The 17,722-nt window shown below is 41.8% G+C and overlaps 1 protein-coding gene across 4 annotated transcripts in view; it reads left to right on the top strand.

Moving 5' to 3' along the window:
* Window positions 1–17,722, top strand: part of CCDC191 (coiled-coil domain containing 191) — a 108,285-nt gene extending 90,563 nt beyond the window's left edge. For 2 of the 4 annotated variants that reach the window (XM_060098957.1, XM_060098961.1), the window contains 4 exons: window positions 525–668; window positions 4,720–4,872; window positions 5,412–5,557; window positions 16,523–17,722. In XM_060098957.1, coding sequence (XP_059954940.1) covers window positions 525–668; window positions 4,720–4,872; window positions 5,412–5,557; window positions 16,523–16,667 — 588 coding nt within the window. In that variant the 3' untranslated portion in view covers window positions 16,668–17,722. Of the gene's footprint in view, window positions 1–524; window positions 669–4,719; window positions 4,873–5,411; window positions 5,558–6,744; window positions 6,793–16,522 lie in introns of those variants that run through there. The other 2 variants (XM_060098958.1, XM_060098959.1) reach the window with 2 other exon arrangements.

The following is a 17,722-nucleotide window of genomic DNA, read 5'->3' as shown; positions in this document are numbered from 1 at the left end:
TTTTGCCTGCTTTCTCAGGACTGAGTCCTGAGAGCATAGGAGTGAGTATAGGAGCATAGTCACAGTGAGTACTCTCATCCAATAAGACCTGTTTCTTTGTTCGCTATAGTCTTGTGTGTCTCGTGGACACAAGCCTTGTTGGTGTTTTGGGGGCCCATCCCTTGCTTGAGTGGTTGTCTTTAAAGTTGGGGTGCTAGATGTGCAGTCCAAATCCTTCACTCCTTAGGAAGAAGCTGGGAGTTGGGAGTTCCCTCCCTATTATAGGGCACTGAGCCAGGGGTGGCGTTTATGGCAAGCCTGTGTCTCAGCCTTTCCTGTCAATATTTTTGATGTATCAATGTAGGTATTTTCTCATTTGCTTGATGTGGAAAAGTCACACAGCTAGTTTCTGGATTTCTTTCAGAGGGAAGTGATCCATGTGTAGCTATACATTCAGTGCATCCAAGGGAGGAGGGAAGTTCAGGAACTTCCTATGTCACTATTTTGGTTCCTCCTTGGCATTTTTACCTATTTATTTTTTCCAGAAAGAACTAGAGAAGCAGAAGAGAATTAAGAGGAACCAGCAGCTGGAAGCAATAGCCAAAGAACATTATGAAAGCGTATTGCTAAGAAAAAAAGGTCTGGAGCCTTGGAAGAGACTGAGAATGCAAAGCAAGCAAAACCTCCAGGTATAGTGTCACACTCTTATCCCCCCAAAATCAGCAAGTGGACTTTAAAATACACCCAGTGAGGCTTTGGAGGTCGTTTGGAGATTTAAAAGTCAGAAAGATAAATGAATTGAGTGTGGATATTTACTTGTTTTACATAAAAGTTTGAATTTGGTCTTCTAAGGGAGAGAAAGACTTCTGTAACTGAATAGGTTGGAAAAAACTAGAGTACATTTTTTATTAGAGACCTCCAAGGTAGGATGAATAGAAGCCTCTCTCAATTTTAGCAGTGTATAGCTATATAATAAAGGAAAAATAATTACCGTAAGGTATACTAATCAGATTTCTGCTGCAATAAAGCTGCCTAACAAACAGCCCTGAAATATCGTGGCTTACAACTCAGGTATTTATTTCCCACTCACATGTTTGTGGGCCAGTTTAGATCAAATTCAAATCTCTCCACAGCCTCTTTCTGGCTCCAGCTGTTATTCAGGGCAAGCTTTCACCTGGCAAATGTCTGAGATACAAAGGCCAAACCCAATTATGTAAACCCATATGAAACCTTGGCTTGTATCATGTCCACTAACATTCCATTGGCCACAGCAAGTCATAGGGTCAAACTCAAGGTCACTGAGAGGAGAAAGAGGCTCCATTTACTCCATTGGGAGACAGGATGAAATCACATGCAAGTGTGTGGGTGTCTGATCCTATTATCTGGAATAGTCATCCACTCTACCACACAGGGATAAATGAAATCAAATACCACTGAAATTCAGATTTATCCAGTGCACAGAACATGGCATTTAACTAAATGATCAAAAGCTCTAAATAGATAAAGTGTTATCTTTAGAATTCTATTTCAAAATAAGGTCAGTAATGCCTACCAGTTATGACCACTCTTATTTACACATTTGGCCAAGTTAATACTGAAAAGTAAGGCTAATCTTCTTGGTTATGAAAACCAGGATTAAAGATGAACAATAATGCTCTGGTATTAAGAATCCCACTACATTCAGTAATGCTGCAGGTTGTACCTTTGTGAACCTGACTTAGGCTACTCTTTTTCCTCCCCTAGCCAGTCTATTCACCCTTCATTCTCTTTGTTCTCTTCCTATTTTCACACTTTCTTTTCTTCTTTATGTCTTCCCTAAATGCCCTCCCCACTGTTTTTCTGTCTCTGATTTTTTGTCCTCTGCCTCCTAACCGGTGGTTCTGGAACCACTGAGTATCTCAAACCAGCTAAGGAGGCCAATTTGTGGTGGTCAGGCCTGAGGGCGTGAGGATGCCTCCTCTTGGAGGCCTTGACCCATCTGTGCCCCAAGCATTGCTATTTTCCTGGTAATGATACGGGAGGGCTGAGCCTTAGTCTTCTGAGTGAATGAGTCTGGAAATGAAATCTGAATGGAAGTTTTCTTGCAATATACTACAACAAACATTAGTCATGTCAGATAGTTTGTTATCCAGTTGAGCGCTCCTAGTTTGTTTTATTCTCTCTGGCTTTTGTCTGTTTCTTTGTTTTTAATTATTAATACACAAAGAAGAAGCAGACAGGAAGTAGAAAAACTCACTCTTAAATTCTTATCAGCTCTTCTTTTTTGGTCCCTGTTTTTGACCAAGAAAATCAAGAAAGGTATAAAATTTAGAAACAAAATAATCTATGGGTGAATAATCAAATTAAATTTTTTAAAATTTACTTATAAGAATATAAAAAGAAACAGGAGTTTGAGTTCAAAATGACAGTTATAGGCCTTAAATATAGAAAAACCTAATTAAAATAAAAACAGGAGAACACAGATCTGAATCCAGCATTTCCAAATTTTCCTATTCATAAAACCATCTGGAGAGCTTATAAAAATGCAAGTTCCTGTTCCCACCTCCAAGTGTTCTCAGTAGGTCTGGGTTGTTGGCCAGGGGGCTGGGGGCGGTGTGTCAGGGACTCTGCATTTTTAAAAAGTAGCCCAGGGACTTCCCTGGTGGTCCAGTGGTTAAGACTCCGTGCTTTCAGTGCAGGGGGCGTAGGTTCGACCCCTGGTTGGGGAACTAGGATCCCACATGCCACATGGCGTGGCCAAAAAATAATAATAATAATAATAAACAGTAGAATAAAAGACTATAATATTAAAAAAAAAAAAAAAGTAGCCCAGGAGATTCTGATCCAAGTAGTCTGAGCACCACATTTTGAGAATCACCTCTCTAGTTTGTAACAAGTGTGTTAGTTTCCTATGCTGTTATAACAAATTACCACGAACACAGTGGCTTAAAACACAAATTTATTATCTTAAATTTCTGGAGGTCAGAAGTCCAAAATCAGACTTGCTGGGCTAAAGTCAAAGTGTCAGCAAGACAACTGCCTTCTGGAGTTTCCCAGGAGAGAAACTGTTTCCTTTTTCAGCTTCTGATGGCTGCCTGCATTCCATTGCCCATAGTCCCTTCCTCAATTCACTCTAATTTCTTACATTCATGTCACATCTCATACTGATGCTGATCCTCCTGCCTCCCTCTTACAAGAACTCTTGTGATTACATTTAGGGCTCTCCCATATAATCCAGGATCATCTCCCCATTTTAAGATCCTTCACTTAATCACACCTGCAAAATCCCTTTTACCATGTAAGGTAACATTTACAGGTTCCAGGGATTAGTTTGTGGCCATCCCTGAGGGCCACTATTCAGCCTACCACACAGGATAATAGAATTTTAGAATATTTGTGAATAAGGGAACTGAGTCTTAGAGAGGAAAACTGACTTGCTTAAGGTCACACAGCACATTGGTTACAAAGCTAGAATGGAGCTCAGCGACCCCTTCCTCCAAAAATCCTGCCCAGTTCAGGCATGTCTTTTGTGCTGTGTAGGAATCAGAGGTATATGTAGATACCAACCACCAGCTGAAAGTTTAAAAAAAAAAAAATGAAGAAGTAAGAAAGTTAGAAAAAAAAAAAAGAAAGAAGTAAAAGGAAAAGTTCTGGAGGACAGTAAGAGGAAGCAGTATCTTCTTCATCCATCAGAGCTGACATCCAGGAAGGGATAGAAAAAATTAAGAAAGAAAAAGGGTCCAGTTAAACAGTTCCTGGCTTCTTTATAACGTTTTTGGTTTTTTTTCAGAAGAGTTATTTAGCATTTTCCCTTAAATTCACATGTGCTATATTTCATTTGTTCCAATAACAGTTTTCAGAATTTTTAAGGGATCTTCTGATTATCTTTCTTTTTCTCCCTGGTTCTCTGTGTTTTCCTAGAAGATGGAGAGCAGAGAGGGTAGGAGGTTGTGTGTTTCTGGCTCCCCTTGCCTTTTGGCTCCCAGGTGTCACAGAGACCTCCTGTGGTGGTCATTTTGGCCAGTATGTGTGACTGCCAAGGGACTCACTTAGATCAGTCACATTCACAGTGTTCAGTGGTGAGACAAGACTGAGAAAAAGGCCTAATGGGGAGGACTAAGAGAGAAGGGCTTTTCCCTCTGCCTCTTAAGAGAATGTAACAGTTACTTTAAAAAAAAATCTATAAAGTCTGAGTTGTATGTTTATTTTGGTAGAATGATACTCTGAGCCCTTTAAGTTGGTAAGATATTAAATTATTCATCATGCTATTTTTCTACCAAATGGTTTGTGGTTTATTGATAATGTCTAAATTTCAGTGCTAGTGACAGCTCATTCTACAAAACTAATTGAAAGTATTGGCATTTACTCAGTTAGACAGTGGTTAAGCACATAATAAAGAGAGGTTTGTTATGCAGTTGCTGCCCAAGCTCCAGGAGAAGGAACCAAGAATGTTGCCACCCATGCACTTTAAAACTCAGTGCAAGCGACAGAATGGTTTTGGAGGTTGTTTGTTCCATTTCCTGAATAACCAGCCGGTCATTGTGGTCTTCAGGGAGTCAGCATTGAAAGGCTATGTAAAGTCCCATGTAATACAGTCAGTAGTCAAAGCTTTTAGGACATAGGTGAATGTCCCTAAGATTATTCTCTCTAGTAACTGCCTGTATGTGGTTTACAGCATCACTTGCCAAGGTGATGTGTATTTCCTTAAATGATTTAACATATAAGGAATAATTTCCTTTTCTCATTTAAAAAACTGTCCAGGTGGCCAAAGGACATCACTCTTTGGCCCTACAGAGGAAATGCCTGCTGACCTGGTTCCAGTGGAGTCAGGAAAGCCTGGCTAGGAAGATGGCCAAAGCTGATCAATTTTATTCCCAAATATTACTTAGGAGGGTCATCCGGAGCTGGCTACAGGTAAGGCCCCAATGAAGGGAGTGTTAAATACATGTCTCTGCCCAACCCTATGTAAGAAAATTAGGTGCACTCCAGATGTCAACAGTCATTACGTTTTTTTCAAGAACAATATAGAAGAAGCAATTCAATTCACCGCTTTGAAATGAATTTGAAAATGTCAAATCAATGTTTTGTTAGTATAAAATCTTAAGCACGTTTCATTTCACAGAGAGTATCCCTATAAACTGTAATGTGTCATTACATCAGCTTTTGTTTTTATACTGATTTCTTCTTTCTTGTCCCATAATTGCTCAAGTGGTTTTACTAGAAACCTACGCCCTCAGTCTTATAACTGTTTCTGTCCCTCTGATTCCATTTATTATCTTTTCATACCTTACAGAGGATATGGCCTTGGCTGCCACTTCATCCTTTCTCCTTATGCCTCCAGTGTCCTTGGTTTTGTGTCTGGTTCGATTCTTTCCCTTTTGTACTGTTTATTTGCTTGAATTCTTTGTCTATGATGTTATTTGTCTCACTTTTTTCCCTGTTCTCATCCCCAGTACCTGACTGACCTCGAGGAAGAAGTACAAACACTGTGTGTACATTTTCTTCAGAAGAAGATTTTCAGGGCCTGGTATAACATGGTCAGGGAGGCCAGGATCGATTCCCAGAACAAGCACAAGGTTGCAGTGGAGCACAGTGACAGGTGAGATTTTCATCTCTACGAAAATTCACTCACTGATTTCACAATTGCTCTGCAATAGATTCTATGCCTGGAATGTATCTGAAAAGATAAGGTGGAGGCTAGGAGAGCTGGGCACTCAGAGATACCCGGCAGGGGCGGGAGTCCCAGCTCGCCCCACGACTGCATGGGTGAAGACAAGAGAGTAACCCCCTTGAACGCCAGGATCCCCATCTTTAAAATGAGAGAGGGGAAGCGGATGCCTGCCCCCCCTTCCTCACAGGACCGGCAAGAGAATAAAGTGAACTGTGCATATAGCTGATTCACTTTGCTATACAGCAGAAACTAACACCACGTTGTAAAGCAGCTATACTCCAATAAAAATTTTTTTTAAAAAGTGAATTTTGAAATACATGAAACACACCTAAATAGAGGTACTGTGTTCTTTGTCATAGTTTTTTCTTTAAGTTTAATTTTTTTTAAACATTATTTATTGTGAAATATAACACAAATATAGATGAGTGCTTAAATCCTATAAATATAGCTTAATGAACTATAAAGTGGACGCCCCTATCACCACTCCTGAGGTTGAGAAGTAGGACACTGCTGGCCCCCAGAAGTCCCCACAGGCTCCTCCCCATCAGAGGTCCCACCCTTTCCTCCTGAAGGTAAACTACTCTCCTGATGACCTTTATGATAAACATTTCCTTGCACTTCTTTTTATTTATACCTTCTAAGTATGCATCCTTCAAGACTTGGAACTTCATATAAGTAGAATCATACTATATGTCATATTAATATTTATAATACAGTGATGACATTTAATTCAGTGTCTTTGGGGAATAAGGTGTTCCATATAAGTCTGCTTTTTCTTTGTTTTATAACTTGAAGCGTTTTGGATAAAAATGTTCTAAATTTCATTATGCCCTTCCCTTGGAGAGAACGGTCTGTCCTTTTTTGGTGATTTAATGTCATTCCTTAGGAGCACCAGTTAATGTGGTGGGCATAAGCCTCCAGGTTCTGAGGTGCGAAGACTACTGTGAAGTTGTAGAAGTGTCCCTTTTCTCACTATATCAGTTCACTTTTGGTTGCTTTGTTTTCATTTGTGTGTATGTGTGTGCGTGTCTGGTTTTTTATAAAAGTGTTTCTATCTTGTTGCCCGTAGGGTGCCCACCTCCAGCAAACCCTGCTCATCCTTGTTTAATTTACAGGTACTAAAATCTGTGGGCAGAAAAAACATAAGCAAGTTGATTCTAATTTTGTCTAAAATAAATAGGCAATGAATGAGGGTATTCAGAGGACTTGCCTTTGAAGAAATGCTCGCATTTGAACCTCCCTATTCCTCTTTTATAAAATGAGAATAACCGCAGAACCTGTCTTACAGCGTTGTTGTGAGGACTAAACAAGGTAACATAGGACCTCAGTTAATGTACTGCTTGGCCCAAAATAATAACTATTGTTTTGTTTATTGTCATTGTTAATGCATTACTATTAAACACCCTTTTAGTCCGCCTTTGTTTTCTGTTTCTCAGCTGCCAAAAACAGAACGAGAGACTCACTGGGACAGCTGCCTTATGTGACACAGGGCAGTAAGAGGGCTTTCACACATGCCATCTCATCTGATGGATGAGTATAGGCCAGAGGGGAGGGGGCAGATGTCAGGATTCTCATTTTCAAGCAAAGAAACTAAAGCTACGCTCAGGTCGATGAACTGCCCAAATAACAAATGGTGGAGCCACTCAGGTCGATGAATTGCCCAAATAACAAGTGGTGGAGCCTGGACTCCAAATCAGGTTTTCTGGCTCCAAATCATCCTCTTCTTGCTAAGTCAGTCTTCTTCCCCATTTTTCTAATTCAATCTCATTTGTAAACTAAAATACAATAGTAAGATAGTGGTCCTATTTAGGGTTTGAAGTTAGTTAGAAAATCGGTATGTGAATCCATGCATTCAACAAGAAGTAAATTCTCAGCCAGAGTCCACTTGATGTGAAAGCACTGCTGTGACTTCATCTCTTCACACTCTGCCCCTTGTTCACCACGGTCCAGCCCCACCGGCCTCCCCCACTGTTCCTCAGACAGACAACGCTCACATCTGTGTCACAGCTCTCACGTGACCCAGGTCTCACCATTCAGGTTTCCACTCAGATGCACGCCCCCTGCCTCCATTCCCACCTAGCCAATAACCTGCCCTATTTTCTTCCCAGCACGTAAGACTCTCTGAAATTGTCATTTACTGTTTACATGTTTATCGTCTCTCCCCATCACATCTTGTGCACAACTGTATTCTCAGCATGACAGAGCCTAGTACATGGGTGTATGATAGATATCTGGTACACAAATGGATGCACTTTATGGCAGGAGTGACATTAATGGATCTTTTAAAAGGAACGTTAACACTTAAAAATTGATATTCAGAGTTCTTAGTTTTATTTGAACAAAAGAACATTGTATAGAAAAGCTGTGGTGAGAAACTGCAGGACCACTGAAAAAATGATTCCTAGTGAGACCATGAGGTTTGATTCTGCATATCTCTATCACTTCTAGGTGTATATAATTTGTAATTGGATGTAGATTTATAATTTGACAAATCGGATATTTTTTATATACATGGCAGGGCTAAGAGATGTCTCCAGACCCGAGTCTCTCATTGTCAGCAGTTATTGTGTAGTTCTGCAATTAGAGCTCAGCTATGCACTTGGCCAGTTCTTCTCAGCCGAACTAGTACTTCTTATATGTCTGGTATTGCCTTGATACTGTAGTTCTTAACCACTTTGGAATCATAGACCCCTGTGAGGTAGTAATGAAGCTCGCAGACCTGCTCTCCAGAAAATGCACATATGCACATCACATACAACTTCACACAAAACGTCAAGGAGTTGGTAGACCTCAGGTGAATAGATGTAGGTAGGTAGATAGATGTAGGTAGGTAGGTAGGTAGATAGAGACTATAAATAAGCACCAAACAAGTGATTGTGCCCATGTGCTTTAGGAGTTCAGAGGAAGGAAGATAAACGCAGGCACGAAGAGGATCTCGGAAGAGTCCCCCGGGGGCAGAGCACTTCAGCCAGGACGGAACAGTCGGAGCTGAACTGCAGAAGTCAGGAAATGGGGGCGTAGCCAGAGGACAGCCGTGAACAGCACGTGAGAGTAGGAGACAGGGGCAAGGACTGGGAGTGGGTCATACAGCCGAGTACAGGAAGCTATAAATGGTGGACTGGATGGATGAAAGAAGAAAGCAAATCAAGCAGCTCCACTCCTTGAAGCCTTTTTAAACTGAACAGTAATACCTCCACCAACAAAAAAATCAACACTATCAGAAGCATCAACCAACCATCAGCCATAAAACTAATGGGGACTGAAATGCCTTCTAGGGGGGCTTCATTAGAAGGTCATGAAGCCAGAATAAATCCCATCTATGCCTCTACTTGTGAAAATATAAACTTAGCTGTTCTTGCCTCTGCCTTTACTCAAGACATGCCCTCTTCTAGGAATGCCTTTTCTTTGCCTAGGAGGGATCAAGATGGTGGAGTTAGGGGGACATGGAGCTCACCTCTCCCCACAAGCGCATCAAAAATACATCTACGGGCTTCCCTGGTGGCACAGTGGTTGAGAGTCCGCCTGCCGATGCAGGGGACACGGGTTCGTGCCCCATTCCGGGAGGATCCCATATGCCATGGAGCGACTGGGCCCGTGAGCCATGGCCGCTGAGCCTGCGCGTCTGGAGCCTGTGCTCTGCAACGGGAGAGGCCACAACAGTGAGAGGCCCGCGTACCGCAAAAAAAAAAAAAAAAAGTCTACGTGTGGAACAATTCTCACAGAAAACTAACTAGAAACTGGCAGAAGAACGCTGTACAACCAAAGCTGCACGAAAGAGCTCCACCTAACTGGGTAGGGCAGAAAAAAGGCATCAGATTGGGACCTGTGTCCCTGGGAGGGATCTGAAAGGAAGAGAAGGTCCACATGGGCAGACCCTTGCCCTGGGGAGCGAGCAGGCCGAGCCACCGTCTGAGTGTTCAGTCCTGGGGCCCTGAACATAGGAGACAAGCCCCTTTGGCCGCTGGAAGAACTGCTGGGACAGACAGAAGAGCTGCAGAAGCCTAACTCGACTCACAAGGAGTGCACACACATTGGCTGGCAACAGCCGGGGCAGAGAGAGCCTTGCGCCGGTGGCTCCTGCCTCACCAGACTCCCTAACCCAAACGGGGCGAACACCCCTGCTCTGTTCACTCCACACCACAGTCTGGTGTGAGATCAGGGTCAACCGGGCCATGGGAAAAGACTCAGTCTAGCTACACAGAGACAGCCCCGGGGGGGCCTGGGTTGTGATCTAGGTGGCGTGGCAGCAGCCACTGTCAGCGGCCACTCGGGCAGCACCCCAGGAGCAGGCAATGGTTCATCCCCCAGCTGAGCAAACACTCCCCGCCCCCATCCACACTGCAGCTTGGCGCAGGATCTGGGGCAGACAGGCCCAGGGAGCAGGCTCGACCTAGCTGCTCAGAGACAGCCCTGGGGGGCTGGGCTGGGATCCAGGTGGGGCACCGGCGACCACTGTCAGAGCTCGCTTCAGCGGCACCACAGGAGCACCCGGCCCCGCCCACTCCACAGCACAGCTCGATGCTGGGTCTGGGGGAGACTGGTCCTGTAAGAAGGCTGCCACAGAGGCAGCCCGGATCTCAGGCGGCAGCACAGCCACCTCAATCCCTGCAGCCACAGTGCCCTGACCCCCAGTCCCAGCCTAGCAAGTGCCCCGGCCCCGCCCACTCCACACCACAGCCTTGCACTCGATCTGGGACAAACACAGCAGGGGAAGAGATGCGACCCTGGGCCGCGTCTGAGCAGAGCTGACGTCACCTACTTAGGCGGCACACTGGTGCTCTGTAAGTGCACGAGCCCCAGTTCCTTCGGCAATCCCCACCTTTGGGGCGGAGCATGCACTCAAGGGTAATGGAGCCTGATCAAGCCAGACCCTCAGGGCTTCTGCTGCAACAGCTGGGAACCTGACAGGGTGGTGACTGCCACTGAGCAGAGAGGAAGTCCTGCCTCACACTCTGCACAGGATTTAGATCCCCCACCACCAACCACACCCCCATCAGAGTGACAACGGCCAGTACACCCTGAGGGCAAACATGGCTGGTGTCCATATCAAAACCAGCCCTCACACCAAAAACACTGGACATACACAGTCTACACAGGGATGCTCTCACATAGAAACACTCCTTCAAGACCAAAATAGATAACTGTTTCTCCTAAATTCATGAAGACAGAGAACTACTCCCAATTAAAAAGAACAGCAGACAGAAAGACAAATGAAAGACAAAAGCAACATACGAGATCTATGGGATAATATAAAGTGTGTCAACCTATGCATAATAGGGGTTCCGGAAAGTGAAGAGAGAGAGAAAGGGATCAAAAATGTATCTGAAGAAATTATGGCTGAAAACTTCCCAAACCTACAGAAGGAAACAGATATTCAGGTACAGGAAGCACAAAAGTTCCCAAACAAGATAAACCCAAATAGACCCACATTAAGATATATCATAATTATTGGGTGGACCTAGGGACAGGATAGGAATAAAGACAAACGTAGAGAATGGAGTTGAGGACATGGGGAGGGGGAGGGGGAAGGGTAAGCTGGGACAAAGTGAGAGAGTGGCATGGACATATATACACTATCTAACGTAAAATAGATATCTAGTGGGAAGCAGCCGCATAGCACAAGGAGATCAGTTCAGTGCTTTGTGTCCACCTAGAGGGGTGGGATAGGGAGGGTGGGAGGGAGACGCAAGAGGGAGGAGATATGGGGCTATATGTATATGTATAGCTGATTCACTTTGTTATAAAGCAGAAACTAACACACCATTGTAAAGCAATTACACTCCAACAAAGATGTTAAAAAAAAATAATAATAGTTATTAGGCAGGCCAAAAAGTGCCTTCAGTTTTTTAAGTAAAAATAAAAGACTCATTTTTCATTTTCACCCAGAACTTTATTGAACAACATATTCACCCTTTTGTTCCACTACCTTCTACATTTTTCAGGCAACTTCATAATTCCATCTTCCCCAAACTTTTTATCCTTTTTGAGCAAAGAACTGTTCTAGGTGCCTTTTACAGTCTTCCAGGGAATTGAAATTTTTTCCATTAAGAGAATTTTGTAAAGACTGAAATAAATGGAAATCTGAAGGTGCAATGTCTGCTGAATATGGCAGATGAATCAGAACTTCCCAGCCGAGCTGTAACAGTTTTTGCCAGGTCATCAAAGAAACATGTGGTCTTGCGTTATCCTGATGGAAGATTATGCATTTTCTTTTGACTTATTCTGGATGCTTTTTGTTGAGTGCTGCTTTCAGTTGGTCTGATTGGGAGCAGAACTAGTTGGAATTAATCGTTTGGTTTTCCAGAAGGAGCTCATAATAGAGGACTCCCTTCCAATCCCACCATATACACAACATCACCTTCTCTGGATGAAAGCCGGCTTTTGGTGTGGTTGGTGGCGGTTCATTTCACGTTGTTGTACAGTATCCACTTTTCATCACCCGTCAAAATTTGTTTTAAAAACGGAACATTTTCATTACATTTCAGTAGAGAATATCATGTGGAAACGTGCTCAGGAAGGTTTTTTTCACTTAACTTACGTGGAATCCAAACATCAAAGCAATGAATGTAACCAAGCTGGGGCAGATGATTTTCAACACTTGATTTGGATATTTTGAGTATGTCAGCTCTCTCCCGCGTGGTATAGCGTTGATTGTTCTCAATTATTGTTTTGATTTGATTGCTATCAACTTCAACTGGTCTGCCCAACCGTGGAGCAACATCCAGCGAGAAGTCTCCAGCACGAAACCTCGCAAACCACTTTTGACACATTCGACCAGTCACAGCACCTTCGCCATACACTGCACAAATCTTTTTGTGCATTTCAGTTGCTTTTTTACCTTTCTTGAAATAATAAAGCATAAAATGCAAAAATGTTGTTTTTCTTCCATCTTCAATATTAAAATGGCTACATAAAAATTCACCAATTTTGATGTCTTTTTTTAAATGCACGCTGATATGACAGCTGTCACACACAATCTAACAAAATTGTTTCCAATGAAGTTAAAGACAAATAAGTGCTACTAGAGCCATCTTATGGAAAAAACCAAACGAACCTATTGGCCCACCCACTAAAATGGCAAAAGTTAAAGAGAGGACTCTAAAGACAGCAAGAGAAAAACAAAGAGATGTTTACAAGGGAACCCTCATAAAGCTATCAGCTGATTTCTCTGCAGAAACTCTGTAGGCCAGAAGGAAGTGGCATGATATATTCAACGTTCTGAAAGGGAAAAACCTGCAACCTAGGATGCTCTATCCAGCAGGATTATCATTTAGAATAGAAGAAGAGATAAAGAATTTCTCAAACAGGCAAAAACTAAAAGAATTCAGCAATACCAAACCTAACCTAAAAGAAACGTTGAAGGGTCTTCCTTAAATGGAAAGAAGAATCCATAGGAAAGGGAAAATCCCAATAGGAAGAGCAAATATATAGTTAAGGACTGAAGATCACTCAAATAAGCCAGTACATAATTAAAAAACAATGAAAAAATTATGAGATTATAACTACAGTAAACAATAAAAGGATAAGCATGAAGATGTAAAGTAGGACATCGAAATCACAAAATGTGGGGTAGGAGAGTATAAAAATGTAGATATCTTTTAGAATGTGTTTGAACTTGAATGACCATCAGTTTAAAGCAAGTAGACGTATTTATGGGTCAACATACTTTAACTCCATGTTAACCACAAATAAAAAACATACAATAGATTCACAAAAACCAAAAAGAAAGGAATCAAGCACATACTACAAAAGAAAATCATCAAACTACAAAGTAAAAGCAAGAAGAAGAAATGAACAAAGAAGAACTACAAAAGCAATTGGAAAACAAGGATTAAAATGGCAATAAGTACATACGTATCAATAATTAATTTAAATGCTCCGATCGAAAGACATAGAGTGGCAGACTGGATAAAAAACCAAGAACTTGCAATATGCTGCCTAAAAAGAAACTCACTTCAGGGCAAAAGACACAGACTGAAAGTAAGGGCAGCAAATGGAAACAAGAAAGTGGGGGTAGCAATACTCATATCAGACAAAATAGAGAATTTGGATTCATTCCAGGGTCACAAGGATGGCTCAGCATATGCAAATCAATCAATGTGATACACCACATTAACAAAAGGAACGACAAACCACATGATCATCTCAATAGATGCAGAAAAAGCATTTAACAAAATTCAACATCCATTCGTGATAGAAACTCTCACCAAAGTGGGTATAGAGGGAACATATCTCAACACAATAAAGGCCACTTATGACAAATCCACAGCCAATACAATACTCAATAGTGAAAAGCTGAAAGCCTTCCCACTAAATTCAGGAACAAGACAAGGATGCTCACTCTCACTACTTCTATTCAACACAGTATTGGAAGTCCTAGCCACAGCAATCAGACAAAAATAAATAAAAGGTATCCACAGTGGAGGGGAAGAGGTAAAAGTGTCACTATTTGCAGATGACATGATACTCTATATAGAGAACCCTAAGTCTCCACACAAAACTATTAGAACTAATAAGTGAATTCAGCAAGGTAGCAGGATACAAAATTAATATACAGAAGTCTGTTGCATTTCTTTACACTAATAATGAAATACGAGAAAGTTTAAAAACTATCCCATTTAAAATCACATCAAGGGACTTCCCTGGTGGTCCAGTGGTAAAAAATCCGCTTTCCAATGAAGGGGACGTGGGTTCGATCCCTGGTCGGGGAATTAAGATCCCACATGCTGAGGGGCAGCTAAGCCCATACACCACAACTACTGAGCCCACGTGCTGCAAACTACAGAGCCCACGCACTCTGGAACCCGCGTCCACAACTACAGAGCCCATGTGCTCTGGAGCCCGCACGCCACAACTAGAGAGAAGACTGTGTGCCACAACGAAAGATCCTGCATGCCGAAACTAAGACCCAGTGCGGCCAGAAAAGACCCAACGCAGCTAAAAAAGACCCAATGCAGCCAAAAAATAATAATAAAATAAATAAATAAAATCGCATCAAAAAAATAAAATATGTAGGAACAAACTTATCCAAGGAGGTGAAAGACCTACATGCTGAAAAGTACAAAACACTGATAAAGGAAACTGAAGATGACTCAAGGAAATGGAAAGCTATACTGTGCTCTTGGATTGAAAGAATTAACATTATTAAAATGGCCACACTATCCAAAGCAATCTACAGATTTAATGCAATCCCTATTAAAATACCCATGACATTTTTTACAGAAGTAGAATAATCCTAAAATTTATATGGAACCACAGAAGACCCAGAATTGCCAAAGCAATTTTGAGAAAAATGAACAAAGCTGGAGGTATAACCCTTCCAGACTTCAGACAATACTACAAAGCTACACTAATCAAAACAATGTAGTATCGACACAAAAAAACAGACTTACAGATCAATGGAACACAATGGAGAGCTCAGAAACAAACCCATGCACCTATAGTCAATTAATCTACAACAAAGGAGGCAAGAATATACAATGGAGAAAAGACAGTCTCTTCAACAAATGGTGTTGGGAAAGCTGGACAGCTACATGTAAATCAATAAAATTAGAACATTCCCTCACACCGTATACAAAAGTAAACTCAAAATGGTTTAAAGACCTAAATGTAAGATATGACACCATGAAACCTCCTAGAAGATAACACAGGCAAAACATTCTTTGACATAAATCGTAGCAAAGTTTTTTTAGATCAGTTTCCCAAGGCAAAAGAAATAAAAGCAAAAATTAACCAATGGGAACTAATCAAACTTAAAAGCTTTTGCACAGCAAGGGAAACCATCAACAAAACAAAAAGACAACGGACAGGATGGGAGAAAATATTTGAAAATGATGTGACCAACAAGGGGATAATATCCAAAACAACCAGCTCATGCAACTCAATATAGAAAAAACAAAACAACCCAATCCAAAAAAGGGCAGAAGACCTAAACAGACGTTTTTCCAAAGAAGACATACAGATGCCCAACAGGCACATGAAGAGATGCTCAACATTGCTAATTATTAGAGAAATGCAAATCAAAGCTACAAGATGTCACCTCACACTAGTCAGAATGACTATTATGAAAAAGTCTACAAATAATAAATGCTGGTGAGGGTGTGGAAAAAAGAGAACCGTTGTACACTGTTGGTGGGAATGTAAATTGGTGCATCCACTATGGAGAACAGTATGGAGGTTCCTTATGAAACTAAAAATACAGCTACCATATAATCCTGCAATCCCACTCCAGAAAAAAATGAAAATTCTAATTCAAAAAGATACATACATCCCAATGTTCATAGCAGCAATGTTCGTAATTTACAATTGCCAAGACATGGAAGCAACCCAAATGCCCATCAGCAGACAACTGGCTTAATACTTTTTTCCTCAACTAAAATTCAAGACCGTTGTTGGAGGTGAGGTTACCAATGGGCTTTTTAAACAATTCACGTCCAAGCACCAGGACCTTGATGCTAATAACTGTGGCACGTGCTGCACGTGCTTTCCCAGCATCTCTACCTCAAGGACTTTGGCCGCTGGAGCCTTTATTCCACTAGCCCTGCCTCACACACAAGGTGCAGGCTGTGGTCAGACCCCCTGAGGAGTACACCTCATGGCCTGCACTCAGAGGCACCAGGTGCTCTGCTCAGATGTCACCTTCTCACAGAGGGTGACCTGTGATGGAAGACCACCTGATGGAAGAGAAAAATAACCCATTAGTCACTTCCATCCTCTTTTGTTGCTTCATTTTCTTTGCAACATTCTTACTGTCTGAATCCCAATTGTGATTTCCATACCTTTCATAGAACATTTTATTCACATAAGGATTACTTTTGTAAAGTTTGCAATTCAGTTAGATGGAAAGTCAACTTTTCCGTCATATTTCACTTTTTTTCCTTTTTATTCTTAAAGGAGGATTCTCTGGATCACATTTCAGACATGGAAGAAGTTTGCAAAATTTACGAAAGAGGAAAGAGGAAAAGAAGAAAGGCGAGAGCAGCTCCGTAGGAAGGTAGCTGAAATTCTTCCAGACTTTCAGATGCTCACACCGCTGTGACTCAGGTGTACAGCAATCAGATGCTCGGCCCGTGGGTAAGGAGTCCTTGGTGTGCCAGTGGCCACAGCCCAGTGCAGTGCTTGCAGTGCTTGCAATGGGAAACTCCATCAGTCCGTGTGTGTGTGTGTGATCTCCACCCACCCACATACGTGCGCATATATCTGGTTTATGTTCTGTCACGTACTTCTTGGATCAAAGAAATTATTTCGTGAATTTGTATTTCCTTCTTTGATTTCTCCAAGGTTGCTAATCAGTCCACTAACACATTTATCACAGCAGGATCATCCAAAGGAACAGTCTAGAGCTCTGCTGTTCAAATGTACCCTATGTATTTTTAGGATTATAAACTTTAAAAAGGACAAGTGTTTGCTTGCCTGAGACTGTGGAGAAAAATATGTCCTTATAGCTTAATGTGAATTGTTGACAAATCTAACTTTAATTAAATAGAAATTAAAAGTAGTGAGCACTTAGAAAAGGAGGGCCAGTCGTCTGGTACCTTAGCATCAGCAACAGGCATCCTGCCAGACCCTGTCCTTTTTGCCCACCTGATGGAAAACTGTGGATCAAAAGGCATCCTAGACAGCTGCTGCAAAGGGTAGCAGTGTATCCTGATTTCAGAGAAACTGGAGCACCAGAGATACTTCTCCTCAGTGCACTTTGCTAAGCATGAAGGGAAGTCCAAAAGGTAAAGGCTCTATCAAAGGCAGTCCAGCAATTTGTTCAAGTGTCTGCTTGTGCTCCCAACTGCAACTTCTACGTAACACACTCGATCAGTCTTCCAGTCCTCAGCTCAGTTTGCTTTATGTATCAAGGTACTTATCTTAAATTCAAAGAACGTTTTAATGTTTAAGATGCTAAAGGATATAAAGACTGACAAGACACTCCTGTGAATTGTCTGAGAGAGTTGCCTGCTAGAAAAAAAAGTTTTCATTACAAAATACATGCTCATTACAACAAATTCAGGCAGTAAATGCACACAGTAAAACGAGACAGTCCCTTGCAGCCCTGAGGTAACTACTATTACTTGATAAGTTGCAACTTTGAGTTGGTAAAAT

This window comes from Mesoplodon densirostris, chromosome 5 (genome assembly GCF_025265405.1).
Source record: "Mesoplodon densirostris isolate mMesDen1 chromosome 5, mMesDen1 primary haplotype, whole genome shotgun sequence".
NCBI classification, from domain to species: domain Eukaryota; kingdom Metazoa; phylum Chordata; class Mammalia; order Artiodactyla; family Ziphiidae; genus Mesoplodon; species Mesoplodon densirostris.
This window is presented reverse-complemented; position numbering and strand designations above follow the sequence as displayed.